Below are 27850 nucleotides of genomic sequence, written 5' to 3'. Positions count from 1 at the left end.
GCGGTTCAAAATGCTTGCTCAGAAAAAAGGGACCAGGTACTATGGTTTATTCTCTGTTTACAATTTGTGTAGTTGAAAACGAAAAGCAGAGCCCCTGACAATTCTCCTCCTCTTGGATCCAGATACAGTTTGTTAGGCAATACGATGCGGTCTCAGTACACCGTGACCGGTGAAAGAAAGGCAGTATGTCAACTTGATTCCATGTGCTGTCTATGTTATAATTCCCCCTTACGCTTTATGTAAAAGCGGACCAGGTTTGAAGACAACAGTTTGAGATTTCATAGCGCAGATTCTCAGGTATGATGAGATTTGTCAGACTACAAGATTTTGCAATAGGCGGGCCGCTCGGATGGTGGCCCGAAGGGCATGAGGAAATGATCAGCCAGATTGGAGGATGGATTTCCGCCCTATTCCCAGTCTCGTCTTTGATCCCAAAAAGCCCCAGCCTGACTCCTCATCCCACTCTTCATCCCAGCCTCGCACCTCGAGGTGACATCAAGAGCCACTCATCCCAACTCGAAGGACCGGCTGCGATGTAAAGACCAACAAACCTACGCGCGCCTTGAATGCGTAGTGAACCACTACTACTCCGCATAATAGGTTCTCCTTCCCGTCTCGTGATATCTAATCACCGTCTGTATAACTGTTTGGCGCATGCCCCCATTTATCATCATTTCAGACATCGTCTCGTAGTCGAGAGGATAGACCCGGTGATCAGGAGCTCCGGACAAAGCATGAACCCTCAGAAGAACCCACCTAAATTGAAGCAAGTCCCTGTCCGGGAGCTGGTCTTCGCTGTCGGCAGCGATCTCGATGATGTGACCGTCTTCGATCGGACGGGGGGCTACGAACCGCTCGTCCTCATGGACGAACATCTGGCGGGGGTCTGCGGAGAAAGAAACCGTGCTTGCTGCCGACGGAATCCGGGTTCTTCTCAGCCAATGAACTTTGAGTCGCAGCATAGGAGCGGACGACGAGGATGATTCGAGGGGTTCCAATGCTAGATGGCCTCGAGCCCAGCTGCGCTGCAACTGACGGCTCAGACAGATCATGTTCGCCGCCTTGTTGGTAGTGTCCCAGCACCGTTCGGTTTTCCCAAACTCAAGCTTTTGTTCAAGCCGGTGGCAAAGATCCGAGCCCCAGGCCCATTTCAGCTTGAACGAGTTCCAAAGCACCGTGGTCCTCACATTGTCCTTCTGGGTTGCCGGAGGGAAAATATAGCACACGTCGGGATTTGCAGTGTGCGTAGCGACGCACAACCCTCCATCGCGGCTGAGTGCCTAAAGAAACGTATTAGAAGTAAACGCTATAAAAACATAGCCTTGCCTACCTTAACGCGCTCGAGTTGATGCCGGGGGTGTTCTGAATATCTCAAAGCACCCAGAGCATGGGGCTCTTCGGCAAGAAATGGTCCAAGAACTACAGCTAGTCAGCGTACCAACGTACGTTGTTTGGGGCAGAACACAACTTACGTATTCTGATGAGTCGCGGAAGAACATGTGCCGTGGATTCAAGGGAGCGGATCATTAGACTGCGCTTCTCGACGACAGGAAGGGTTTGCAGCTCGTGCAGGAGTTCCCAGAGGACGCATATATCAAGCACCATGAGGAAACCCCAGAAGCCTGCACTCGTGATGGCCGGCTGGGGCTGCCGGCCCTCGTTGTCGTAGTTTTCACGAATCTCAGAAACCAGCCAGATTCTGATGTCCATCTCGTCGTTCATATTTGTGAACAGTGGCGAGCCGTGAGGCTTGGTAGCGTGCTGGCAGGTGCTGAACTGGAAGACTGACTGTGCTGAGTATCAATTATGTATAGTTGGCACTCGGGGACTAATTGGACTAAACACCTGAAAATATAGGCTTGTGGAGATGCCATCAAGCCACGGTGGTCATGTATTGGTTCTGGATGGAGCAACCCGTCCAGAGTTTACCAGGACAACTAGCATTGTATATGGCCACGTCCAGCTCAAGCGAAAATGAACCTTGTCACCAAAAGATTCTCATCAACATTGGCTATTCCATCCACATGAAGTCGGCCCCCCCCCCAAATAAACTTCCCTTGCATTTGTCATACACCCATGACAAGACAGCCGTCTCACAGATAGACAGTATCGGGCTCGCGGTGTCTCCGGAATTTGTCGTCGGCGTCGGCGATCTTGATGTTGACCGGAAGCTGCGAAAGCAGTATCACCGCCCAAAGCGCCTGCGCCCAGGTAATCAGTACGAACGGAATCGACCGCGTCTTTCGCCACGGACGGACTCTCACCTGGAAGGGCGTGTTGACCACCACAACATCCCCGCCCTCGATGGAAAGCATCCAAGACTCCCAGTCGAGCCCGTTGAAGGATTCGGGACACTGCTTAAGCGCCACGGGGCTAACCTCGTCGTAGCTGAGTCGGCTCCAGCTGTTCAACCCCACGGGCCTTATCAGGCCCTCAACGTTCTTCTTCGCGTTCGGTTCGCGGCGCCCAAAACGCTCGTAGAACTTCTCCCGCACCTCTTCCTTGACGTTGAGCTCGAGATAGTCCCACTCGATGCCGTGGAACTTGTTCGGGTTCTCGGCCAGCTGCTTGAAGACGTCCCGCACGGCGTCGGCGGCGTCGATGGCGTCCGTGGCGAGAAACCTGCGTGGGACCTTCGCGCCGACGGGCACGCTCGCTCTCTCTTCGTTGCTGAGGCTGTACTTATAGCTGTGGCCGTTGAGGAAGAGGTGCTCCAGCGACGTCGCGTCGTGCTCGTACACCCACTCGGCGACAACGGACCAGAGCGCGGCCCACTCGGCCCAGCACCGCCCGCGGCCGCCCTTCCTGGCTACGGACGTGGCACCCGCGACGGGCCGGAAGCTGTCGCCCTGCCAGCCGTACAGCTCGGAGTCGATGAGGTGGCGCGTCGGGTACTTTCCCGGCGGCTCGCCGGCGTAGACGAGGTCCATGTACCCGCCGGCGCCGAGTGCTAAGCTGATAGCGGGGCCGATAGCGGCGGTCTGTGGGTCCGGGCCGAGCATGCCGGCGCGGACGGCGCGCCCCGCGGCAGCCAGCTGCGGGGCCAAGTCGCTTGGCAGGCCAACACTGCCCGGGTCGGTCCTGAAATTGGTGGTAACCTTCTTGACGGACTGGCGGATAGAGCCGTCGGGGGCGCCGAGCTTGCGAGCCTCGCGGTCGATGAGCATCTGGCTGCGGCCGTAGCGCTTGGCGAAGAAGGCGTGTAGCTGCGACCAGTCTGGGTGCTCGTAGAAGGTGCGGAAGATGGAAGCGAAGAGCAGCGACGACTTAGAGCGCCCGGACCCGGAGTCAATGAAGGCAAAGTCGCGCGCGGTGCGTCCTTCTTGGTACTTCTGGAGGTCGTGTCAGTGAGACTCGGCTTGGGGTTCTCCCAGCCGCCGTGCGGAGCAGTGTTTTGGCCGGCCGAGACAAGTCGCGGAGCGTTCATACTTCACCCGGTTTCCACCGCTCGTTCGTCAAAAAATTGTGTGTCACCGGGCTGCGCAGGTGCATTCCCAGCGGCAGCGAGGCTTGTGAGGACATGGTCGCGATGACTTCCTCTGCTGATCGTGCCTGGCAGGCAGAGAGGCTGGTCGGGACGAAACATCGCAAGGCTCGACGGTACTTTCTCGCCAGCGGAAGCAGATACCTTTTTGAGGATCGTCTTGTGGTGCTGATGTGCAGAAGCTCGCCGTGAAGCTAAGCCGCTTCAGGCGAAAGCTGGCATTCTGGTGCTGTGGCTGTGCCCCTCGACGAAGGGGGGATGGTTGCTGCAGTCCTTCTCCAAGGTGTGACATTGGAACGAGGCCGACTGTGAGGCTTTTCCGCAGGCTCCAGCTTTGGGAAATATCAATCAGGTTTTCGTGGCGGATTTCTTTTCGTAGCAATGTGTCAGCGATCACTTGATCGCCCGCGATTCGGACCAACATCACCTTGACCGATCGACTAAGTGAAGTATGCGTATTTGAGCTGTTCGTTACACAACCTATGAACCAACTGACCAACCGTTCAAGATGGACGCCGCGGGACTCGGCATCGGGGTGGCGGCGCTGGTGACCCTGTTCAAGACATGCTTAGAAATGTACGACACGATCGAGTGCGGCCGGCGCTACGGCTCCGACTTTGAGGTGCTGACTACGAGGGTTGGCATCGAGCGGGTGCGACTCCTGCTTTGGGGCGACGCGGTTGGTATTCTAGCGCTCGACCGCGGCGCAGGAGGACAGCCAGCCGCGTTGCCGGTCGTCGATCCGAGTCTGGAAGATCCCCGCAAGTTCAGGGCCGTCTGCGATATCCTCAGCTGCATGCGGCAGCTCTTCGAGGACGCCGGGTCTATGACACGGCGCTTTGGGCTGCGGAGCGCCCAGGGCAACCAAGTCGCCCCGGACAGCCTGCGGAACGCGCTCGTCACGACCTTCCGGAGGACGTACGCGAGGTTCCAGGAGGGAGCCGCGCCGGCACAGCGGGTTACGTCGATAGCGGCGACGGTACGGTGGGCCGTCATGGACAAAAAGCGGTTCCAGGGCTTCGTCGAGGAACTGCGCGGCTTTAACGACAGTTTGTGCGACCTCTTCCCCGGGCTGGGAGAGAACGTGCGGCAGGCGATGGCCGGCGAGATCCAGTTGTCGACGGACCTGGGGAACCTGCAAATCGTCGAACAGGCCGTCACCGACATGGAAGCCAATGAGGAGCTAGCCGAGGCCGTCAGCGTGAGAATCACGGAACTGTCGCAGTATAGTCGCAGCCTGGCGGAGGAAGACGACCAATATGCCGAGACGACGGCTCACGAGACCATCGAAACTGAGGACGATAGCACGGCGGTGGTGGCTGGCGGCGTCAATGTGAACCGCCTGGCCAAGCAGCTGGAGAAGCTCGAGGTCATTCTCCGCGCGGACCTCAAGGGGTCGCTGCAGTCCAGCATCTGGCACGCGTTCGGCGATAGATACAACGCCATGCTCACGTGGGAAGGAGTACCGGACGACAGATACTTTGCTCAGCTAGACAAGGAGATTGAGTATCGGAGGCCTTCGTATCCCGCGTGGAGTATGTAGGACCCATAAACACTCTCCTGCAAAGTGAGAATATCTTGTCCATACTACAACTAATGCTGCGAATAGGTCTGATGCATGCGCCGGAAAATACACGAGATGGACAGGGGAGCTGGGCTGATCACGATAGCGAGGTGAGCAAAGACTGGATCCATGCTGGGGCCCGGGGTCCGGATTAGCACATACACACACATATACACGCAACACATCATTGACAAATGCCGGCGCTCTCTCTAGGCGGGCCGGAAGTTCGAGGGCAGATACGCGGGCACTCGGACGGTGGAGGGCTACGCGGCCGACTTCAGCGCCTGGGCACGCGAGAACGAGCATCACGACGGCCGGCATGCCTGGAGCATCGACAGAGATCTCCCGGAACACAAGACCAGCTTCCTCCTCGAGCGGCTGCGCTTGCTGCAGGTCCGGCGCTCGCTGGCCCGGACCGAGGAGCAGGCTAAGAAGAACATCGAGGAGCTCATAGGCCCCAGCAGCTTCACGCCGGCTCGCGGCGAGGCGGGGAGCGGATGGGGCACCAAGACGTTTCGCATCTCGGATCTACTCTCGACGCTGAACCGGGCCGATATGTTCGATGACGTCCGCGACAGCGTATCCCTGGTCGCCGTGGCCCTTCGTCCCCAAGGCCCGCAGGGCGGCTTCGGGTTCGCCAACTTCCTCTTCCAGATGGTGCTCGCCTACGAGCTCAAGCTGCTCCTCGATCGGGAGCGGGATATCGTGTTCGGCAACTACGGTCCGGGCATCATCGCCACGGTAACGGCGGCAGAGCGCTGGATCGACGGCGTCCTCGTCAAGGTCACGGACCCCAAGAAGGAAAAGATCGAGATGTTCAGCCTGGTGCATGAGCGTCAGGTCGAGGGCCTCGTCCGCTTCGCCGAGCTGATGGCGTGGCCGCTCCTGGGCGAGATGAGGAGCTACATCGAAGACGCGTACGCGCATATCCGCGCTGGCGTCCGCACCAGCTCGCACCTATGGGACTGGCTGTTCGGGACGATGCTCCCCGGGAACGCCTTCGTCTTCACCATCATGAGCGCCCTCGTGGCGGCTTCGCCGAGTATTGCGGGTCTTGGGGCCCCAAGGTACTTCGCCTCTGGCCTCGTGCTGAATGATCGGTCGTACTGGAGGGCCAAGTTTGTACTGGGCCGTGTGCTCGGCGGGTTGAGAGGTGTGAAGGCGGCAAACGGCTGGGTCGGGCCATGCCCGCTGCCTGTGGTGGGCGCCGCGGCGGGCGAAAACACCATCACCAAGGGCTGGTGGCGAGTCCAGGCAAGGGACGTCGCATTCAAGATCCCCCAACATCTGCCATCCCATGCCGACGCAGATGAGGGCGCCTCCTTCTCCAACCTGGGCCGCGTTGCCGGTGGAACGTCCAAGGCGGACTGGGTCCGGACAATCGGCGATCAGTCAAAGTGGGTGATTCCCGTCGGGCCCAGCGGCGCACCGGACGTGGTCAAGTTCCGGGCACTTCGACTGAAGTCTGTGCGTAGGGCCACGGACCCGGGCGTCGATCCGGGCAGCGGGGATAGCGTGGACGGAATGTTCAACATGGGTGGTGAAGTGGGGCTGCCGGGCGCGTCCGAGGAGACGGTGACGGAAACGGAGACGGCGGAGTCGGCAGTGGAGCCGTTGCAGCGGGCGTCGATAGAACTGACGGTTAATGGCGCGGACGTGAGCTTCACCATCTACAACACGCCCGTCTTCGTCGCGGCGCCGCGCTGCATCAACGGACCGCACGCCGTGCACGAGCGTGACCTGCCGAAGCTGCAACACATCCGGCGCATCGGCCAGCTCGCGGGGTATATCCACAGCGACGACGAACGGGTGCTCGTCATCGACGCCACAGGACAGGGCGAAGGCGAGTTGGCGGCGCGGGCGTGGTGTGCTGAGTACGGCCAGCACGCCGTGGTGCGGAGGGCGCCGGGTACGTGTTTCGCCTGCGCCGTGATGGCGGCGAGCCATCAGGGGCTTGGTCTCGGATGCTTGATCTGGGCTTGAGAGGAGGGTGTGAAGGCAATATGACGGGGCGCACTTTTCCTAGATTGGGATGTAAGTCTACTGCAAAGCAAGGGAGCCCAATGCTTGGGTGGGCTTTGTTGCCGTTTTGTCGAGGAATGTGTGGCTGCGAGGTGGAACAAATACCTGCTGCAGGCTATGTAGTGTCTACTGAATGTTGCATCAATCAGCGAAAATGCAATGTTGTCTGTGGTGATGATCTCTGACGATGAATAGTGATGAAGGGAGTATGGAAAGGAGAAAAGGCTGCTGCTGACAGCTGGCAAAGGGACGATGGCGTGTTCCTACCACACGACTGGTCACAGTAAATACCAAGAGGCTTTACCCACCTAAAGTACCTAAAGTACCTATTTCCCTGCCTACCTAGGCACTTAGACACCTACCTACCTTACCTATTAACTTGTTTGTCTAGGTACCTATGCAAGTAAGTAAACAGTGCGTTTTCTACCCTGGAGATACAAGCTATTCAACTACATTGAACATTCTATATTCAATGCGTAAGCATACCACACCTGCTGGACTGGCCTCTCCTCCTCCTTCTATCTAACTGCCGAATCAGCCTACCTAACATGCTCGCATAGGTGGCACGCTGCGGCTGACCTGCTGTGCCCGCGTCTTGCATTGGGTGGCTGGCGCTTCGCCACGACAGGCAGCATCTCGCCGGCTTCTTCTACCTAGATACCTTAGGTGCATGCATACCTAGGTAGCTGTTGTTAGCCATGTCCCGTTTGCCCATTCAAAGATGAGGTTGCGGCCGTCGGTCCGCGGTCACACTTCCGACGATCGACCGCCAGAGAACTAGACAAGAAACACCACCATAGCCAGACATTATTATCCATCACAGCATCTAGCAGCGAGCAGCCATGGAGATCGCCGCGACGGCAGTCGGCGTGCTGGGCCTCGTCGGGTTGTATAGCACCTGCATCGAGATGCTGGACGCCCTGTCGTCGGCCGCGCGCTACGGCATCGGCCGCGAGCTTCTCCAGACCAAGATCGAGGTCGAGCGCGTGCGCCTCATGATATGGGGGGACTCGGTCGGCCTCGCCAACATCGACCTGTTCGCCGGCAAGAAGGAGCCGACCGAGGACGACCTGGCCGCCGTCGACGAGGGACTGCAGCGGAGGGCCCTGCGAGATGCCGTCGCCGGCCTGTTGACGTGCTTCCTGCGCGCCTTCGAGGACGTCGAGGACCTGCAGAAGCGGTACGGCCTCGTGCCGCAGGGCGACCAGGACAGCTCAGTAGCGGCAGGATCGATGGGATCGGGAGACATCGCAACGCGGCCGGCCCGAGAGCCACTGACCTCGACCTTCCGCAAGACGTACGAGCGTTTTCAAGATCGCGCCGCGGCGTCTCAAAGGCGGGCCACGCCCCTGACCAAGGCGAAGTGGGCCATCGCCGACGAGAAGAAGTTCCGCGCCCTCATCGGCGAGCTGCGCGCCATCAACGACTCGCTAACGTCGCTGCTCCCCGCCGTGCGAGACCGTACCCGCGTCCGCATGCGCGCCGAGATCATGCGCGCCACCGACATAGGTCAGCTGCAGAGCTTGGTCGATGCCTCTGACGACGCTGCCGACATCGTCGCCGAGACGGCGAGCCTGAGAATCGAGATGCTCTCCACCAGGCATGGCCACGCCGTGGCCAGGAAGCCGGTGGCCAGGACAGTGCAAGTTGCGCCGCCGCTTTTGGTTCCGGTGCCGGACCAGAGGACGCTAACGCCAGAACCGCCGCTCGTGATCCCATCGACGCCGGAGCCGACGCCGGTGTCACCCGCTGTGACTCCGGCCCCGCCTGCGGGTCCCGCGTTCGTGCCTTACGACAACATGGGAGCGCTTGTGGTACACAAAGTCTACAAGACGTCCAAAAGCCTCATGTGCTATGCCTGGCTTTCGGGGATTGGAGAGGTTCCGGAGCTGGCAGTCACACAACCCGAGTTCCACCCGGCATTTAGTATAGATTTCCATACTCCACTAAACAACGGTAGTAAGCATGCTAACCGCGAGCATCAGCGTTGAGATTCCTTCCAGCGTCCATTATCCCCGTCGCCGACAGCGTCTTCGAGATTGACGTCGAGGCGGATCCTGGCTATGCCGGCTGGTCTCCCGGCTCGGCCTCGTTGACTGGTTTCTCACGGGAGCTTAACTTCTGGCGAAAAGTCGAGGATTCGACAGAGAGGCCACCAGAGCCCTCCTGGCAGCGCACCTCCGACACCATCCCTCTCAAGTCGGATTTCATTCTCAAGCGATGGAAAGCGGTTGTAGATGATGGTCTGGGCAGTGACTGGACCGAACAAAAAGGATACAATTCGGTCAGAGAGATATGTGGTCCCAGCGAGTAAGCATCCCTCGCCACCTCACCCATCACACCCTGCCTGGAGGTCAGGATAACCCTCGTGCTGACCCACGTTTACAGCTACACGTGGCTCAATAAGAACGAAACGATTAAGACCAGGCACCAAATATCGGACTTTCTGGCCGTCATGAGCGTCTCGCGCGTGCCGAGCCTCGAGGAAACTGCCAGTATTGGCCTACTCGCCAACATTGAACAGCTCACGCACAACGCCAACTTCGGATTCCTCGACTTCCTTCTGCAGATGCTCATGGCGCGGGAGGTGACGCTGCGCATGGCCAAGGACAAGCGTCGCTGGTACGGCGGCGTCACGGTGCGCATTGTCTACGACCTGGTCGCGGCCGAGCTCTGGAGCAGGGGCATGCACCTCGCCTCGAAGGACAGTTTCGAGGCGTGTGAGGCAACCAAGGCGCAGCAGACCAACGGCATCCTCAGGTTCGCCGAGGAGATGCAGTGGCCGTACCTCTCCGAGATCCGCGAGACGGCCGCCAAGTGGCTCACGCCCGAGGCGAGCAACATCATCATCGACATCCGCGCGTGGGACTGGATGGGGGGCCTCGTGTTGCCCGGCGCCATGTTCCCGATGGCCATGATTGGCACGCTGTACGGCATGTCGCCGACGCTGCGCACGCGCCTGCCCAGCGCGATCGTCAAGTCGCGCCACGGCAACTACGGCATCGTCTACCCGCAGGCATCGTACTGGAGAGTTCGCTCCGTCCTTGGCAAGGTGCTGGCGCCCTTGTCTCTGGTGGAGAACGACGACGAGGCGGCGGCGGCGGCGGCGGCGGCGGCGGCAGGGAGAAAGATCAAGTGCCTCGGCGGCTGGGTCGGGCCTTGTCCCTCGCCCTCGCTTCCCGAATCGACTCTGGGGCTTTTGGCCGAACTCAAGGGCCGTCCGCCGTCGTGGGTGGCCGAGGACACGGGAGACACGGGGGACGCAGCGGCCACCGTGTTCCCGACTACATCTCAGAGCCATCAGGGCAACACCGCCGAGTGGGCGCTCCCCACGCCGCCGCCGTCGCCGTCGAGCGAGACCGTCACGCTGCAGACCCTCCGCCTCGTCCGGGCGGCGGTGGCGCCTCGGCCGGCTGATGGCGGCGACGCGAGGGGGGACGCCGCCCCGCCCATCTACCAGGCGCGCCTCGACTTCCGCCTCGCGCGCAGCGGACTGATGGCGACGATGACGCTGCACGCCAACAGCGTCTTCGTCGCGGCGCTGCCGTGCCGCGGCGGGCCGCACCGGATCAAACCCGGCACGGCAGCGGCGTATACCTTCCGCGCTCTCGGCGTCGAGGACCTCCCGCGCGCGGAGCTCGACGGCGGCGCCACGGCCGTGACGGTCGTCAACGCCACGGGGGGCCCCGCGGCCGAGACGTTCGCCAGGGCGTGGTGCTCCGAGAAGGGCACGAATGCCGTGGTGTGGAAGAGGGGGGAGGGGGGCTGCTGCTTCAAGTGCGCGTTGATGCTTGCGGGGAGGGAGGGCGTGGCTGCCGGGGTCTTGATCATGTGTTGACGTACTGGCCCTGATGTGTGATTGTTTGAATGTGTGTATACATGTATGCGGGTTGCGGTTTGATGATGAACCAAGTCGTCGGGGTAATCAACTACGCAGGGGACCTCACGTTTTAGGGAAATCCCTGTACTCTTTTTATCGTTTGCGACGTGAGTTATTAGTATAAATACAGATATACTACATTTTTTTTGTCATCAACCCCCCCCCCCCCCCCCCCCCCCATCACCACATTACACGCGTCCTTTCATCGGCTCATCGCAAAGTGGCGCAGCCGGCGGTGGCGTTCAGGCCCAACGTCAGGTTGCCCAGGACCGAACCGGCTAGCCAGTTACCGACGTAGCCGTTGACGGCCTCGGGCTGCTCCCACATGACCCAGTGCGAGCCGTTGACCTCGCCGCGGGCCAGGCTGTCGAAGTAGGTCTCCATGCCGGTCGACAGGATCGGGGGCAGCGCCGTGTCCAGGGTGCCGCCGATGTACAGCGCGGGCTGGGCGTACTTGGCGGTGTAGGCGGCGCCGGCGGGCACGAGGGCAAGCTCGTCCTGCCAGTTCATCTCGCCGGTGCGGTACCAGTTCAGGGTGCGGTTGAAGGGGTCGCTCGTGTAGCTGTCGACGTACAGGTTCAGCTCCTCCTCGGTCAGCAGCGGGGTGTCCTCGGTGACAGCGTCGAGCAGCTCAAAGGTGAAACCGTCGCCGCTCGAGTTGAAGGCGGAGCCGCCGCCGGGGAGGGTGACGCCGTAGATGGTGTTGAGGATCTGGCGCACGCGGGTGGCGTTCTGGGCGTCGCCGAGGCCGATGTAGTCCTGGACGGCGTCGGTGCGGAACTGCAGCTGGTAGTGCAGCGTGGGTAGCGCCGTGGCCTGGTCGACGTAGGTGAGGCGCGGGGCCGCGAACGGCGTGCTGATGACAAAAAAGGCCGAGACCAGCTCCGGGTGCCAGAGGGCGGCGCGGTAGACAACGGCACCGCCCCAATCGTGGCCGCCGAGGATAATACGCGACAGGCCGAGGTGGCTGGCGAGCGCGGCAATGTCGTCCGAGGCGCGCTTAAAGGTGCTGGGGTCGGGCGGTCAGCTCATTTGATCTCAGATGTTTATTTGTTTGGTTCTCTCCTCGGGAGGAGAGGAGGCGATCCATCCCTGTAGGTAGGTAGATCGGTTCGGGCGGGTGGGCAGCAAACTCACTAGAAGCTGACATCTTCAGGCGCATCGGTGCCTCCGTAGCCCATCATGTCCGGGGCGACGACGCGGAGGCCCTTGGAGAGGAGGAAGGGGATCTGGTTCCGCCATCCCAGCGACATGTCAGGCCATCCATGGATGAGGAAGATGGTGCCGACGACTTTGCCCGAGGGCGGCTCAGCGAGGATGTAGTTGTAATTGACCCCGTTCAGCGTGGCGGTCTGGTACTCGAATCGAGCGCCGCTGACGGTGCGGGCTTCCATCTCAGCCATTTTTTCGAAAAAAGATGGTTTGCGCGCGGGTTGGCGATGCTTGGGAGAGAGAGGACAGAGAGGAGAGAGAGAGAGACAGAAAGAGAGGGAGGGACGACGGCGAGTAAATCATCACCAGAATCCATCGCCAACTATGTATTAGTGTCTCGGCGCAGTCGGGTCGAGCGAGACTCAGTCAGCAGCGGAGCCATCATTGTGGGTATTGTGGAGGATTTTCAGCCCATTTCGAAAGGCGAGCCCCCTTTTTCATCATCATGGTGGTTCTCGTTGTGGGGTGAAGAAGGAAAACAACATGGAGCGTGTGCCTCGGTACGGTGAAAATAGAACAAAAAGGCTCTGGATATCTGACTCGCTGCCGGCCATGAGCAAATGGGTGGGTGGTGTTTCTGGAAGTGTGTAATCCCGCTTCGGGGACCCCACTGTACGTAACGGCCTGGAACTCCGAAATTGCGACTCGCTTGGTTTCTCGGCGCACTGTGACGTGCCGGAAGGCACTCGCTCAACTTCTCAAGGGTACGCCTGCCTGGAAACCGGTCCCTGTTTCTTTCCCAATATATGAACACCTATCAAAGCCACATGTGGCTCGGTAGGTACTTTGGCAGTCAAACAAACAGCCTACCTGAGTGAGCCCTACTGGTCACGGTTTCGAAGCCTTTTGAGGCACCTAAACGAAGATCATGGTTGCCGCAGACCGGCTGAAGAACCTGACTCTGGCAAAGGGCGTCCTGTTGGCCATCATCACCACGTCGTCCACAGCCAAATGCCGTGTCGAAACACGACTCTTCATTGCTGAGGTTGGCACGGATGAAGATCCAGTGTCTTACTGCGTTGAACCAGTAGACACCACGATGTTTTAGCTTTGCCGCCAACACCTACCTATCCTAACGACGCTTCTCGACATAGCGCGAGGAGACACACAAGGACGATCATTAGACGGGTCAACCAGACTGTCAGACATTTTACTTGACCACTATCAGGCTTGAATTTTTAATGTCCTTTTCGTTGAAGGGTTTTATTTTATTTTTTTAAAGTAGTCTTGGCCCCTCCCCCCCCCCCAAACAACTTAAGACTATGGGGCCAGCTGGGGAAACAAGATGCTTCTCCACGAACAAGAGTGACTCCGGTCCCAGGCCCGCGCAGTCCGCGGGCGCGACAACCGCAAAGGAGGCCCGCCGACAATCGACGGATTGTAATCCACAAAACTCGGTCACCCCAGAATTTGACGGCCTTGGCTCCAGAGGGGTGACTGAGAAATGGCCTGTTTCGAGAGCGTCACGGCCGTTCCGACTTCGACAGTAAGGCCAACCTCAGTGAAACGGAGGAGACAAGAGACCAGATTGCATACAGACCAGCATGACAATGTATACGCAATAAAATAAAGAAAGAAAGAAAAGTCAAAATGACACCTGGTAGGCTCACCAGCTCTTGTCGATCCAACTGGCTCGCCTGCGTTCACTTTGACGGACAGAGATAATTGGGCCAGGGCGGTCGGTCCGGTCCTTCTTGAGGCAGGATCTCTCCGTTCGGGTTCCAACTCCCCACCCCCCGAGCGCCTCGGGCGTATCAGTGTGTGATCGAGGTCGAACTCTGCTTCTCGTCAAGTGTATCCAGCGCAGCCAGAGTGGAGACCGCCGACGATCACCGGATGATTCTTATAGTTCCTACGCCTCTGCATTCGTCCTATCTTGCTGTTTACGCGGTGTTCCCCGTTACATCTATGCGCGGTCGCTTGATTCGTCGCGGAAACACCACCCATCGTCCATCGAGTTGTCAGGAAAAATGTTGGAAACGTAAGGTTTCGTCCCCGTTGCCAATATGCGTCTGCTATTATCATGCACGAGGTAACCTTTTGTTTCTCTTGCCAAAGGGAACACGTACGCCATTACTATGCACAAGGTGAAATTTGAGGGTCTTGCGTTGAGCGATGGACGATGTGCCTAAATACCAGGCGTCGCCCACAGAGTTCAGTCGTGACTTGTAGAGAGATCATCGCCAAATACAAACTTTCTCACGGGCAACCACACTCCTTTCTTTCCCCTCGTCTTCGCCCTACCCTCGACCAGAGGCACCACCAGACCAGTCCCTACCTAAAGACCAACGACAGAAAACACGAAACACTCCCTCTCTCACCAAACAAGCCGAGATGAAGTTCGCTACCGTCTTCGCCCTCCTGACGTTGACGACCGCCGTCACCGCCGAGATCTGCCCCGGCGGTTGCATAAGGTGCCGCTGCGGCGAAATTGTGTATGACATCGAAAAGTGCCGCCTCGACTGCAGGTGCAACAGGAACACCTACAAGTCGACCGACCCCAACAACATACAGGGTATCTGCGATCAGCCGGGCGGCTTCACTCACGAATGCAGCGTCAAATTTTTTGGGAAGTGTTACTAGTCACGATTCAAGGGCAGGTCGTCCAAGATGGAGAGGAAGCGTTGATGGACGACACGAGCACCCTCTTGAAAGGAAAGGGGGGTGCATGGGCTCAGTGGTCGACTGAGCGGAGGGTCTGGAACAATCATAATGTGTAGCGGAAAACGCAAACCGAAATTTGTTCACGCCGGTGCTAGTGACCCTTAAGAGTGGTCGTCGTTGTGTCCGTGGCTTGCTCCCGGTTGCGATATCCGGACGGGCTTCACCCAGGGTGATTCCGACCGCCTAGCGGGGACGGAGTCAGGCGTGCAGGTCAATTGACATCTCTTTCGGGCAGTCGATTCGAGATGCCGCGTGTTCGGATGACATGTGGTGTCCCATTGGCACATTTAACATTCCCGTCAACCACGCCAACCGACCTTAAAGGCTGGGACGAACACCGCGAACCCGAGTGGGGCGGTCTCATCCGCTGTCCGAATCCTAACGAGCAAGCACCTGTTTTGCCGTGCCGAGTTCCGGGAATCTGCTGTCGAGAGGCGCAGTATAGCAGTCGCGTCTCTTGTTTATGGCGTTTCCGGTTTGGGAATCCCATTCGAGGCTCGCGGGTTTCGCCTCTCGGAAAGTCGGAATGCGATAATGCAAAAGGGCTGCGGTTGGCTGACGAGACAGCCTGCAGTTGGTGCATCGACGTAATTGGCAGCCCATGAACACCTCCCCTCTCCCGTCCCGAATGCGAATTTCAACTGCTGACTTTCCTTTTCTAGCTCCGTAAGTAGGTAAGTACGTTGTTGGCATTGGTTAAGGCGACAAAATGGAGAGGTAAATGGGGGTGTAAGCAAGAAAAACCCAGGGAACTGGATTGGTGGTCCCCACCTCTCCACCGCACTCGCTTAAGCTTTCCGAGGTACGTACTTTGATGGGTCACCTCTTTATGGGTCTCTTTAGGCGTCCTACGGTTGATACCATTGGCCAGAGCTGGCAGTAGGGCTGCCTTTCGCCCGATCTTGGCGACGTCCTCCCGCAACAGTTCACCCAAGGAAAGACCAGTGTACGCTATTGTCCGGTAGCGACGGGCAAAACAAAGAAAGGAACAACTATGTAGATGCGCGTTTCCACCACACCCCTCGCGACATCTCCAATCGTTGACGAGCATGAGATCTCCTACAAGCTGTGCCTGTAGCCCGGGGCTTGCGGTTGGCCCTTGCTCGTCTCCATGTTGCGTGCGTGCTCGGGACACGCCGGCCAGTGCCTCCGTTCCTCGTCCCACTTACCAAATAACTTTCTTACTCCTTTCCTTCTTTGTCGATCGGTATGGTTGAATCTGGGTCCTGGTCTTGCGAGAAGCTCCCGTTCAAAGGATTGTTCGCGGGTATATATGAGCTGCTGGCCTCCGTGCACTCAACATGAGCCCTAGTCCTAGCTAACAACCCGTCAAGCCCATCGCATCTAAATCCATTAGAGTTTTGAATTTCTCATCAAATACTCGTAGACTCTGAACTAAATCAGATCTATATACTCTACAAACATGGTTCTCATATACTTGGGTAAGAAGATCTACCGGTCGATTAAGGGTCCAGCAAAAACACTCCGACCAACAGCGGCCGAGGCAAAAGTGTCGGCGACCGGCGTAACAGTAGAAGAAGAAGCAGCCTACCAAGACAAGAACTGCCAAGCGACATCGGCCGTGACGAAGAGCGCGAAAACCTGCGGCCATCACTTTGACTCGACATCCGGGCCTTGTCCAAAATGCAAGTCGACCCGGCGAGCGCAGCTGCAATACAGGTGCAAGGTCTTTGCCGGCTTGCTTCTCCCCTTTGTTGTCCAGGCTCTGGATGTCACCATTGTAAGACCGTCCATATCTCTTACGAAGCGCTGCAGCTGACCATGCTGAATAGATCGCAAGCGCGCTGCCCTGGATTGCGTCCGACTTCCGTAAGCTTCCATGATGCCCGGCGGTGTCGCCCTGTAGCCCATCTAACAGACTCGTAGACGAGACCGGCCAGCTCAACTGGATCATCGCGGCCTTCAACCTCACGTCCGCGGCCTTCATCCCCTTCTGGGGCCAGATGGCGGACATCTTCGGGCGTCATACCTCGATGCAGGCTTGCCTGGTGTTGCTGCTCGTGGGCAGCGCTCTCTGCACCGGCGCGCCCGTAGCCGCCTTCCCCGTTCTACTTCTAGGTCGCGCATTCCAAGGCCTGGCTTGCGCCGGGCTGAACGTTCTAGTTCGTATCATCGTCGCCGATAAGGTTTCGCTACGCGAGAATGCCAAAAACTGGTCCGTCTTCTCGTTACTGGGCGGTGTCTTGGGATGGGGACTCGGCCCGGTTCTAGGAGGTGAGTCAGACACAAGTAGAAGAAGAAGAAGAACAACAACAACACTTAGTTCATGACGCAGAAACTGACTCAGAATAGGCTACATCACCAGCGGCTCATCCTGGAGGTGGTGCTTTGGCATCAACCTGCCTATCGCGTTCGCCAGCATGCTCGTCATATACTTCGTCCTCCGGTCCGAACTCCTGGGCCCGCAGCCGATCCCCCAGCTCGACGAGACGACAGACACCGGCCGACGGACGACGTTAAGAAAGCGTCTCCAGACGATCGATGTTGGCGGGCAAGTACTGTTCCTATTCGGCCTCGGTCTGCTGATCCTTGGCTTGACGTGGGCCGGCGCAACATACTCCTGGAAGAGCCCGGCCGTACTAGTGACGCTCATTCTTGGAGTCCTGATCAGTGCCCTTTTCGTCCTCTGGGAGTACCACATGACCCCCGCTAAGGCCCTGGCTCGCCGGTTCCCGTGGCAAAAAGCCATGATCCCCTGGGAGCTGGCCCGAAACAGAGACATCGGGCTCCTCTTTTACACCTCGTTCGCCACGGGAATGGCCATGTACTCGGTTCTGTACTTCTGCAACATATACTTCACCATGGTGAAGCTTTGGTCGGCAGATCGGGCTGGTGTGCAGCTGCTGTACTTCACCCCAGGGCTTGGTGGTGAGTGCGAATTTATGGTGTTCTTTTAGGATAGGAAACTGACAAGGACCCTCCCAGCCGGTGTGTACATGTCCACCTTCATGTGCAACTCGTGGCCGCGCAAGACGTTCCCACCCATCTTTATTGGGTCCATCATCGAGATGGTCGGCATCGCCTTGCTGGCATGGGCTATCTACACCGAGCACAACCCGACCGTTTACGGGATGATGGCGCTCACTGGTGTCGGGACCGGCCTTCGCGTCATGCCCGGTAGGACTGCCCACGTCGTTCTCTGTATGAGCACATAGCTGAAGTCATGCAGGCACTCTTCACGGAATCGGCTTCTTCCCCAAGAGCATCGCGGCCGTGGTCTCTCTCATGTCCGTCGCCTACCCCTTTGGCGGAACGTTCGGCTTGACTGTCATGACGACCGTCTTTAACAACGTATCGGGCATCGGCAATGACTCGCCCCTCCGGGACTTCACGACGCTCAAGAACCTGCCCGCGGCGACACAGCAGCAGGTCACTCACGAGGCGAAAATGGGCGTCGTCTGGGCCTTTGTTGCCATCTGCCCCTTCATGGTTGTCGTGCGTTTTCCACCATAGCCGAGACTCGGTAGATCGACGGAGCTAATGTGATGTCCACAGTGCACTGTCGCTACCTCGTTACTTGGTAACATATCCATCAGCAAGACCGACGATGGTGAGGGCGGGGGAGAAAACATCATTTACGAGGGCGTATACCTCCTCAGCTGGTTCCGGAAGCGTGATGCCATCATGAACATAACGACTCGGAAGCACCCTTCGGGAGGAGAAGCGACAATGAGTGATTCTTAGACCGTTTTCGAATACTTGCTTCGTGGTGTAGTGTCAACATATCCTTGCGTTTTTCCCCGTAGGTTATGGGAGCTGGACAGTCCTAGACGGCAGATGAATGGATCACGGACCTTGAGAGTCATGAAGATTGATACTGCTGTCGATACTTGGACCAGGCAATTGTTTGACCGGCAGTCCATAAAATGATGTAGAACATCAATAGACCCGACACAACAACAATATGTCGTTGACTCTCTTCGAGGCCTGAAAACAAAGCCTCCCCTTCCGTGCTGTTGCTCATCCGCACGCTCAACACAGGCCTCGGGCTAATACACCGAGAATAAGAAAGAACAACCGAGTCTCTGTTTGAAAATGACCTGGATCGTCATTCTGGATGCACAAGTGTCGCGCTCATTCGCCGCGCATCATCGAAGCGAGAGGTGGCCAAGTTCCATGTCCCGAATAGGAAAGTGGGCTGTGTCTTGTTGGTGGCTGCCGTCACAAGCTCCGGCGGCCGGACCCTCTTCCAACGTCATCTCATTCATCTTCACTCACTCACCTCGGGTCGCCTCTCTCTTTCCCTCAAACACACAGTCCCTCGCAGACGCGCGTTGCTTTGTAATTGCACAACAATAAATATGAGACATACGCCCTAGTGCGTTGTTTTATTTTACACCTAACCTCCGTGGGAGCAAGGGCCTGTGTCTCGACCCAGTTGCCTGCCGTCAACTCCATCGCCATGGACGCCGAAGCCGCCACCGACACGGCGAGGCCCACACCTCCGCCGCCCCTTCCCGACGAAGAAGCCCACCTGCGCGCGCGCATCTCGGACGCTCGGTTCTGGGTCGAGTTCTCTCTCTTCGACGACGGCCTCGACGCCGCCCGCGCCGCCGCCCTCGTCCCGCCCACCCTGTCGCGCTTCCACCGCTTCCCGGACCTGCCCCCGGAGATTCGCCTCAAAGTTTGGTCCTACCTCGTCGTGCCCCGCGTCGTGACGGCCTGCTGCTTCGAGCGCGACGACCGCCTGCCCGCTCAGCGCGAGGCCTTTGCCCGCCGCTCTGTCCCCGCGCCGCTCGGGTCGTCGTCTTCGTCATCGTCGTGCACTCCCGAAGGGCCTGCCACCACCACCACCACCACCACCACCGTATTCAACCCGACGTGCCCCGCTATACTCCTCGTCTGCCGCGAGTCCCGCGCCCTGGGCCTCGAGCACTACGAGCTCTCCTTCGGCTGGAAGATCTCGGCCCTCCTCTCCGACACCCCCATCGCCCGCCCGCCCCGCGCCTGGTTCAACTTCCGCCTGGATGCGCTCTACCTCGCTGGCGAGCTCGAGGCCTACGACCAGTACGGCTTCAACAGCCCTGTGGTCTACTTCCTGCGTCGTTGCGACGCCGCCCGCGTCCGCCACGTCGCCTGCTCCTTCGAGGCGCTGCACTACTCGGAGCAAGGGTCCGACCAGGTCTTTGGGTGTCTGTGGCACATCGTCGACCGCTTCTCCGCTGCCCGCCGGCTCGCCGTCGCCGTCACCCCGCGCGACGAGGAGGGCATGAAGGGCTGTCTCGTGCTGGGCGCCGACGACAACATCATGCACAAGATCTGGAACGGCTGGGTCCTCGGTACGACCGTGACGAGCTCCAGTCTTGCGGACACGCAGATCTTTCTGGTGCGGGAGGCGGATCTGGCCGACGTCATGGCGTCCCACGCTACCGAGGAGGACGAGGGGAAGAGGGGGACAAGGAGGATCACGGCGTGAACTTGGCTGGGCGGAGCGGGGTTTTGGGAGGCCTGGTGCAGCATCTCGCAAGGCGTTTTGGAGTCGTAATCAGTGTGAGGGGGTTTCTTTTTTGTTGTTGTATTAGTAGGCTATGGTACACTGATTTTACACGGAATAGAGGAGAGGGTTTGCTATGCCGCCCGCCCGCCTGACCGATAATGATGATGAGATTTGAAAAAAGAAGGAAGAAATTGGTATGCCCGACACCCAAACGCCGTTTCCCGTTGCGCCCTCTTTCCCGAGTTTTCCCCAGCCCGAATTTCCTTTTCATTCGTCAACTCGCTCTTCTTGGGGTGACATGAGGCTCCGTCACCTCTTCCCCAGACTGTTGAATGCCGGGCTCGGGCTCTCTCCTTGCCTCCGCATCCCGCCCAACAGCCAATCCGTCAGCCCGACGACCTTGGCGCCGACGCCCTTCTCCCAATCGCCCCCCTCCTGTACAGTCTCGATGGTGTGGCTCAGGATCCGGCCCTCCGCGTCGAACTGGAACACGAACAGCCCGGTAAACGCATTATCTCCGCCCTCGGCCGTCCGGAGGCCGCTCTCCGTCGACGGTGACAGCGCAGACCCAGACCCAGACCCAGACGCGTGCCCCGCTCCCCCGTTCTTCTTGCCGGACGCGCACCACCGCACGACCAGCTGCTCGGGGACGGCGCCGGGGTGCAGCGGCGCGAAGTGCAGGGGCTGCTTCGTCACGCGCTCCGAGATGATGGACAGGCGCACGTTGCCGACGAGCGGCAGCCGGTTCCAGGCGATCGGAGACGTCCAGAGGGCGGCCGTGTAGGCGACGCGGCCCGAGACCGTCGGCAGGTGCGGGTGCGTCGTGGGGAAGAGATGCAGCGAGATGTTGGGGGCGAGGATCTCCTGCGGGAGCGGCGACTGCAGGACCGTCGGGAGGTGGTCTTGGAGGATGCGCAGAGCTGTCGGGGGGGTGGTCCTCGTGTCAGTTGGGGAATCGCGGATGCCGAGAAAGAAAGGGGGTGGGGAGAGCACGCACTCTTGCCTAGGTTGGCCTTGTTCTCGTCGCCGGGCTTCTTTCCGGGGTTCTCACCCGTGCTGCTGGAAAGGGTCGCGTTGGAGGGGTTGAAGTAGCGGTTCGGCGGCTCGTGGCGCTTCGGTCTGCCGCGCGTAAGCACCCACTGGGGCGGCGACGACGACGACGACGACAACGGTAATGCCGAAGCTGCTGTGGTCGTGGTAGCGGTCGCTGCTGCTACCGCCGCCGCTGCGGCGACTGTCGCTGCGGGGATTGTGGTCGGGGCGGTGGCGGCGTTGGCGGTTGCGTTGGGCCACAGCCGAGAGGCCAGCGGGGACGTCGCGGCGGCGGCGGCGGCGCGGGCGCCGGGAGACGCGGTGAGGCGCACAGCGGCCATGAGGTCCTGGACAGCAGCGAGGTTATCATAAACCGACCCGAGGGCGATGCATTGGTATGTTGCGGATATGGATGCCGATGTTGGTTGTGTTGCTATGTGTGTTCGTTGCTGAGGGTGAAAGCTAGCTAGATAGGTACCTGGGTGACAGGCCAGAAAGAAATGATGTTAGGACCCGGCGACGGGTGACGGATCAAAATTCGCAGGGAGGGGGGGCCAAGAGGGGTGGAGAGAAGCTCCAGCTTCGAGCACCTTTTCGCCGGGGTGTGTGCGGAGAATGTTCCGCGCGCCCGGAACGAGGAGGCCCCACTTCCCATGTCTGGATCAGAGGAAATGGTCGACATCTACTGAACATTCGAGAAGGCGGTCTCAGAATCATGTCCAATTTGCGTGCGGAAAACCCCCGCAAAAATGATATCGACGTTGCTCGTATGCTATCTATGCTTTTTCCTCTCTCTCTCTCTCTCTCTCTCTCTCTCTCTCTCTCTCTCTCTCTCTCTCTTTAGAAGCCATACCACCCTCACACTAAACTCCAACAACCCTGTGCTTTCTCGTGATACACTCCGAGGTACTACTTATACATGCCGTCGCGCCATCTCGTCATCTCGGATGAGGGAACTCGTCCTCAAGCTGCAGCCTGACGCCGACGTTCATGCTGATGAGTTCTTGCACGAGAAGCTTGGCGGCGTACGGCATCGTCATCTGTGTCACCTCCCTGGTGCTCTTGCACGTGTGGCAGTAGCCCTTGTAACCGAACAAGCCGCACTGCTGACATATGTCGATTTGCGTTCCGTCGGAGCTGATCATGAGACGCTCCAACAGCAGCTGGGACGCTCCGTACGCGATCAAACAATCACGCTCCATCTCACCCAGACGGAGACCACCGTCGCGGGATCGACCTTCCGTCGGTTGGCGTGTGAGGATGGCCCTGGGACCCCGGGAACGAGAGTGCATCTTGTCTTGGACCATATGCTTCAGCCGCTGGTAGTAGATGGGCCCGTTGAAAATGTAGGCCTCCAACGGCTCTCCGGTGATGCCTGAAGTGAAGTAGTCCTTGCCCTCCCACGAAAAGCCGTGGTCGACCAGCGCAGCGCTCATCTGCTCCAAAGGATGAGAGCGGAAGGCGTCGCCGAAACCGTAGTCCTTTCGTCCATCCAAAACCGAGGCCTTTCCGGTCAAGCACTCGAGCAGCTTGCCAACAGTCATTCGAGAAGGGAAACCATGAGGGTTCATGATGATATCGGGGACCAGACCCGTGTCCGAGAACGGCAGATCTTCCTGGTCGACGATGATGCCGACGACACCCTTCTGACCGTGACGGGATGAAAACTTGTCGCCGAGCTCGGGTCTTCTTGTCTGCCGTGTTTGAACCTTGACCACCATCGTTTCCCTCTCCGTGTGGGATACCATGACCTTGTCGATGTATGCGGGGTCCGCGATCCTGTACGAGATTGAAGAGTCGCGGAACTCGCTGGGTCCGCGGTCCATGCCGATGCCCGTGGATCCCGTATCCAGCGGCGTCTCCTTCTTGATCATGACCTCGCCCGAGTTGACCTTGTAGCCCACAATGGCCAGACCGTCGTCGTCCAGCGCTTCATGCTTGGTTGTTCTTCCGTTTTCGTCGTTAACGGGGTCTCCGATCCGCTCTCGCCGACCATTCGGGTACTTTTGCAACTCGGCCGTGTATTTCCGGAATACCTGGCAACGTCCGAAACCGCGATCGCAGGATGCCTTGTTCAGCACTAGCGCGTCCTCAATATCGTATCCGGAGTACGACATGACAATGACCGTCGCGTTCTGTCCGGCCGGCAGTTTGTCGTAGTTGACGAGCTGGATCGTCTTGGAAATGACCATTGGCCTCTGCGGGTAAACAAGCGTGTACAGCAAGGTATCAATGCGGTTGAACTGGTTGTATGCGATTGCGCCGATGGCTTGCTTACCCATGGCACACTGGTAGGTGTTTCGAGGCGATTGGTTGTGATGAGGGAAAGGAATGAGACCGGCCACTGCACCAAGAACGGTGAAGGGCTCGATCTCCATGTGGGTAGTGAGGGGGGTGACGTCCTTCTCGTAGAGAGCCACAAGCGTGTCGTTCTCTTCGTTGACATCGAGGTACTCAACGATCCCATGAGTCAAAAAGTCGTCAAAAGTGGCCTTGCCAAGCTGCAGAAGCCGCAGGTGCTCAGCTTTGAGCTTGGGTTTACCATTTTTCACAATAATGTAAGGTCGGCAAATGCGCCCCTCATCAGTTGCGATGTGGACGGCGTTGAAATGGTTGTTGATGTGGATGCTGACGAATGGGGAGATCCAGCCGCGTCTTCGCATCGTTCTAAACTTGCCGGCGAATCGCTTCGGGTATCGGGTCAGTGCAAAAGGTGTTCCGTTGATATGAATGACGTATGAGGTCTCGCGGTGCATCTCGCCGCCCGAGAAGTTTCGGATGGGTTCGACGCCAGCGTCCAGGGTGAAGACCCATCTCTTGACAGGTGCCTCCTCGACGTTGGTTGTGATATGTGTCATGAGCGCTAAGTTCTTGACCAAACCGCAGGCTTCACCTTCGGGCGTATCTGAAGTACACAGCATACCCCATTGCGATGGTTGAAGCGCACGAGGACCACTGACTTTGCGCGTTTTTTCGAACTGGGAACTGATTCGCGTCATCATACCGAGGGCGCTGATATAGCTGAGGCGACTGAGGACGTGCGTGACGCCGGCTCGGTTCATATTGAAACGCTTGACGGTCCAGTTGCCCGTCTGGATGGCTCGGTTAATGCCCTGTCCGATCATGTTGGCGTGGTTACTGATCATATTGACGGCATCGAGAGGGACGGCTCGGTTATCCTTCTTGAGGACCTTGTCGATGCTGCTCTTGACGTTGCCGCAGAATTGTTTGAACAAATCCTCAAAAAGCAGGGAGAGAAGCTGACCGGCCAACTCGAGACGCTTGTTTCCGACGAAATCACGGTCGTCGACAAGGCTAGGGTCTTGTTGCGCCATGAGAACGCGTCTAGTCATGAATGCAACGTAGACTGCCTTAGGGTAGAAGTCCAGACCCTCAATAGGGACGTGAGCGATGATGAGGTTTGCCAAGGCGTCCAAGGCCTCCTCGACGTGGTTGCGTCGGACCTGTGCAGCAAAAGGGACTCTGCTCTTGCCCATCTTGACTCTCGCGCCGATGTATTCCAATGCCTGCTGCTGAGTGTAGACGCCGACCTTGGTTGCTTCCTCGAACTGGACGAGAAACTCGTCCTGGTATTTCCCGTTGTCGCCAGCAACGAGTTGCATGATTTCGTAATCTGTCAGACCGCCCAGGGCCTTCAGGATGATGACGATGGGGATGCCTTCGACCAAGATATTGGCCGTCAAAAGAATCCGGTCCTTCTTCAGCGTCACATACGTCTTGGACTTGCGCTCGTGGGTGGAACTGGTGACGGATGCCGTGATGACGCTGTTCTTCTCGTCGGCTTCGACAATGACACGGTTCTTGCTGAGCTGCTCCTGGATGAGAATGACCTTTTCCGTGCCGTTGATGATGAAGTACCCGCCAGGGTCCAAGGGACACTCATTCATACGCGACATCTCTGCGTTGTTGGCACCGCCGAGTCTGCAGATGGAGCTCTTCAACATGACGGGCAGGCGGCCAAGCGGGACATTCTTGCGCACAATCTTGGACTTGTCGCGGATGTAGGCGATGTCAACCATGATGGGCGCGGCGTAGGTCATGTCGCGCAGGCGACACTCCATTGGGCTGACCTCATTTTGAGCTCTAATATCGTTGAAGTCGACCCGACTGGGTCGTTCGACTCTGATATCAGTGAACCTAGGAGACGGTTAGAACAATATACATCATGAGGCAGGGGATGATATGAGTGCAGCCTACTCGAGCCAGAAGGAGCTGTTGACATCACTCCGGATGATGCGGTTGGCGCGGACAATCTCCTTGATCTCATTTTCGACAAAGAAGTTGTACGAATCGATATGTTGCTTGACAAGACCCTTGACCTTGAGAAAGGCGGGCAACAGTTGGAATTTGTCTTCCTTTGTTGAGATAGGGTCGGTGAGCTTCTTTCCGTTGTAGAAAGGCTCCAGAAGAGCCTCAAAGCCGTCGTCCTGCATGTTCGTCACCGTAATCCTCCCACTCTCATCATGTGTCGAAATATGTCGGCAGCGCAGAAAGAGGGTCTGCCGCAGATTTTTGTGATGCAGTCGGTCGAGTCACATCGCGAGTTTGACGGAGGTGGCGGACAGCAGAAAAGTTTGGCCCCGCGATGCCGGTTGCTGCCAGCTGCCCCACCCATGCGCGACAGCCTTCAGCTGAGAGTGTTTGGCGGGTCTTAGTCAGCACGGAAAAGAGGATAAAGTCAGCCAGCTAATTGTACGTTCTAGGTAATATTCGACCGCCGGCCAAACATCCAGCGCCCGTTCAGGGGCACATAATCGTCTGTTTTTCTCTCCCCATTTCCGCATCTTTACGGCGAAATCAAGACGCCGACGAGATTCCACGTCTGTCAGTGCCGACGACATAAGCGGAGCACGTGCTGATAAGCACGATAAGATATTCTTGGGACGGCCACGAGAGTGGGAGAAAACTACACCTGAGGCTGACCGAGGTGAGCCGCGCCTAAGTTAAGGTGTGCGAGGGGGTGCCGGAGAGGACAGGAGCTGCGTCTGATAGCTTTGCTTGCCTAAGGTTACTAGGCAGTTCATCCCAACATGCTGAGCAAAACCCGCCAACCTCCCTACTAATAGTGCTAGTGTATCGGTACCTAGGTAGTTCCTGGTACTTAGGCACACCTGAATTACAGAATTTGTGACTCTGGCACGGACCTAGACGAAGGCAAGTAATTAAGTAGCAACGTCTTCTTATGCCCGTAAGATGTTGGCAAGTTAGTTCGGGGTGACATGAGGAGCCAGAAAAGCATTGTTTACATTGTAGTGGTCGGACGATCAATTTTGATCACTTCATCTGTGCGGGCTTTGAAGCATCTATCTGCCCGGCTTTACACCCTTAGAGGTGGCATGACCGCTGCCCGTAGGCCTGGGTCTTGGGCCCACGTCGTGTTGTGCAGCACACTGCCAGGAACAAGCCAACTTACACGCACATGAATGAGTATCCGCAGAGCTGAGGTCAGTCACAGGAAGCGAATGGAATGCGAGTGGCCTGCGGCATCCCCCTGCCACACACACACTCACCAACCCATCATATGCATACATCACCCAAGCTGTTTGATTTGAAATACTCCGTAGTTGAAGATGCATTGACGTGCAAAATACCTCAAAGACCAGGGACTTGGAACGCTTTGCTCAATCGAGTACCTAGTCGACTATTCAAGGAGCGAGTGGGGGGTTACCGCCTTGCCCTTCTACCTTGTCTACCGAGGCAGGTGCAGAGGAACTCTCCCCTGGATGGCAACCACGCCTGCGCAATTAGGCAAGTAGGCAAGGGAAGGGGGGAATGTGAGTGTGCCTGCGTGTCTGCCTGGGTACCTACCACACCTATCTACCTGCTTAGGTGGTCGTCTGCTGCAAGCCCCGCCATCCAGCATGTTTTCTCTCTACCTCTTACCCTTTTTACCCCTCTTCGCGCAGGACCGAACACCCCTCTCCTGACCACCATCTTCTCTGTTGACATAGCTGCGACTTACACGCTGCTCCGTCACCTTCCTCACGGCTGCTGCTTGGCTTTGAATGCATTCACATCAGCCAAGTAGAAGTCTTCGCCGAGTCCGTCGGCAGAAGGAAAACAAGGTGGGAAGAGACACTGCAGTTATCTATACATGGCCACAGTTGCCTCCAAGCGCGGCCGACAACATGCTTACGCTGCTCCCATCCCGTGGTCCAAGTCTGTCGTCACACCTGCATGGGATCAGATTGCTCCCCGCAGGGTCTCCCTCAACACGACCCGCAGCAGAAGATGCAGTGGCGACGTCTGCACGTTGCGTTGGCAGAGACGATGCAGTGGCAAGTTGAGTCGCGTCCCATCGACTGCGATTGCCCCTCCTTGACTCCAGATATCGGATCCCGATAGACTAGTGTTAGTGGTGAAGCTGCCCCGCGATGCTCGACAATCGACACCAATCCCGACTAGAGGCGCAGAGGCAGAGTCAAGTTGGAGAGAGACCACACCCTCGTCTGGCTCTCATGCGGCACCAAGAAGCCCCTGACACCGTTCAGCGTGGCGTAACCCAAGCTATGC

At 58.1% G+C, this 27850-nt stretch overlaps 10 protein-coding genes across 10 annotated transcripts; 5 read left to right on the top strand and 5 right to left on the bottom strand.

Annotated features, from left to right (window-relative positions):
• Window positions 1–584: 584 nt before the first annotated feature.
• Window positions 585–1722, bottom strand: CDEST_06617 (Putative HNH nuclease; the record flags this gene model as incomplete). Its single annotated transcript, XM_062922776.1, has 3 exons — window positions 585–1280; window positions 1331–1419; window positions 1473–1722. The coding sequence occupies 3 exons, from the start codon at window positions 1720–1722 to the stop codon at window positions 585–587; spliced, it is 1035 nt and encodes a 344-aa protein (XP_062778827.1).
• A 371-nt stretch (window positions 1723–2093) lies between these two features.
• On the bottom strand, window positions 2094–3728 carry CDEST_06616 (uncharacterized protein; the record flags this gene model as incomplete). Its single annotated transcript, XM_062922775.1, has 3 exons — window positions 3430–3728; window positions 2265–3332; window positions 2094–2201 (listed from the first exon to the last, which is right to left on the bottom strand). Exons 1-3 carry the CDS (start codon window positions 3520–3522, stop codon window positions 2094–2096), a joined length of 1269 nt encoding a protein of 422 aa, XP_062778826.1. The 5' UTR covers window positions 3523–3728.
• Window positions 3729–3992: 264 nt separating this feature from the next.
• On the top strand, window positions 3993–7031 carry CDEST_06615 (Putative prion-inhibition and propagation, HeLo domain, HeLo domain superfamily; the record flags this gene model as incomplete). Its single annotated transcript, XM_062922774.1, has 3 exons — window positions 3993–5019; window positions 5094–5158; window positions 5262–7031. The coding sequence occupies 3 exons, from the start codon at window positions 3993–3995 to the stop codon at window positions 7029–7031; spliced, it is 2862 nt and encodes a 953-aa protein (XP_062778825.1).
• A 523-nt stretch (window positions 7032–7554) lies between these two features.
• Window positions 7555–11020, top strand: CDEST_06614 (Putative prion-inhibition and propagation, HeLo domain, HeLo domain superfamily). Its single transcript, XM_062922773.1, has 3 exons — window positions 7555–8996; window positions 9056–9380; window positions 9429–11020. Exons 1-3 carry the CDS (start codon window positions 7913–7915, stop codon window positions 10906–10908), a joined length of 2889 nt encoding a protein of 962 aa, XP_062778824.1. The 5' UTR covers window positions 7555–7912; the 3' UTR covers window positions 10909–11020.
• Window positions 11021–11132: 112 nt separating this feature from the next.
• On the bottom strand, window positions 11133–12672 carry CDEST_06613 (Putative alpha/beta hydrolase-1, epoxide hydrolase). Its single transcript, XM_062922772.1, has 2 exons — window positions 12088–12672; window positions 11133–11959 (listed from the first exon to the last, which is right to left on the bottom strand). Exons 1-2 carry the CDS (start codon window positions 12351–12353, stop codon window positions 11161–11163), a joined length of 1065 nt encoding a protein of 354 aa, XP_062778823.1. The 5' UTR covers window positions 12354–12672; the 3' UTR covers window positions 11133–11160.
• A 1684-nt stretch (window positions 12673–14356) lies between these two features.
• CDEST_06612 (uncharacterized protein) lies at window positions 14357–14856 on the top strand. The gene has a single exon (XM_062922771.1). It carries the CDS (start codon window positions 14497–14499, stop codon window positions 14743–14745), a length of 249 nt encoding a protein of 82 aa, XP_062778822.1. The 5' UTR covers window positions 14357–14496; the 3' UTR covers window positions 14746–14856.
• Window positions 14857–16160: 1304 nt separating this feature from the next.
• On the top strand, window positions 16161–18817 carry CDEST_06611 (Putative major facilitator superfamily, MFS transporter superfamily). Its single transcript, XM_062922770.1, has 7 exons — window positions 16161–16567; window positions 16620–16656; window positions 16714–17061; window positions 17140–17715; window positions 17773–17964; window positions 18017–18282; window positions 18343–18817. The coding sequence occupies exons 1-7, from the start codon at window positions 16250–16252 to the stop codon at window positions 18529–18531; spliced, it is 1926 nt and encodes a 641-aa protein (XP_062778821.1). The 5' UTR covers window positions 16161–16249; the 3' UTR covers window positions 18532–18817.
• A 235-nt stretch (window positions 18818–19052) lies between these two features.
• CDEST_06610 (Putative 2EXR domain-containing protein) lies at window positions 19053–20263 on the top strand (the record flags this gene model as incomplete). Its single annotated transcript, XM_062922769.1, has 1 exon — window positions 19053–20263. Exon 1 carries the CDS (start codon window positions 19250–19252, stop codon window positions 20261–20263), a length of 1014 nt encoding a protein of 337 aa, XP_062778820.1. The 5' UTR covers window positions 19053–19249.
• A 78-nt stretch (window positions 20264–20341) lies between these two features.
• Window positions 20342–22012, bottom strand: CDEST_06609 (uncharacterized protein). The gene is made up of 2 exons (XM_062922768.1): window positions 21282–22012; window positions 20342–21204 (listed from the first exon to the last, which is right to left on the bottom strand). Exons 1-2 carry the CDS (start codon window positions 21655–21657, stop codon window positions 20594–20596), a joined length of 987 nt encoding a protein of 328 aa, XP_062778819.1. The 5' UTR covers window positions 21658–22012; the 3' UTR covers window positions 20342–20593.
• An 8-nt stretch (window positions 22013–22020) lies between these two features.
• On the bottom strand, window positions 22021–25909 carry CDEST_06608 (Putative DNA-directed RNA polymerase, subunit 2, hybrid-binding domain, RNA polymerase, beta subunit). The gene is made up of 2 exons (XM_062922767.1): window positions 25535–25909; window positions 22021–25474 (listed from the first exon to the last, which is right to left on the bottom strand). The coding sequence occupies exons 1-2, from the start codon at window positions 25768–25770 to the stop codon at window positions 22255–22257; spliced, it is 3456 nt and encodes a 1151-aa protein (XP_062778818.1). The 5' UTR covers window positions 25771–25909; the 3' UTR covers window positions 22021–22254.
• Window positions 25910–27850: the final 1941 nt, after the last annotated feature.

Source organism: Colletotrichum destructivum, chromosome 4 (assembly GCF_034447905.1).
Source record: "Colletotrichum destructivum chromosome 4, complete sequence".
In the NCBI taxonomy this organism is placed as follows: domain Eukaryota; kingdom Fungi; phylum Ascomycota; class Sordariomycetes; order Glomerellales; family Glomerellaceae; genus Colletotrichum; species Colletotrichum destructivum.
Note: the sequence above shows the minus strand (reverse complement) of the source record. Positions and strands in the feature narration are given on the sequence as shown.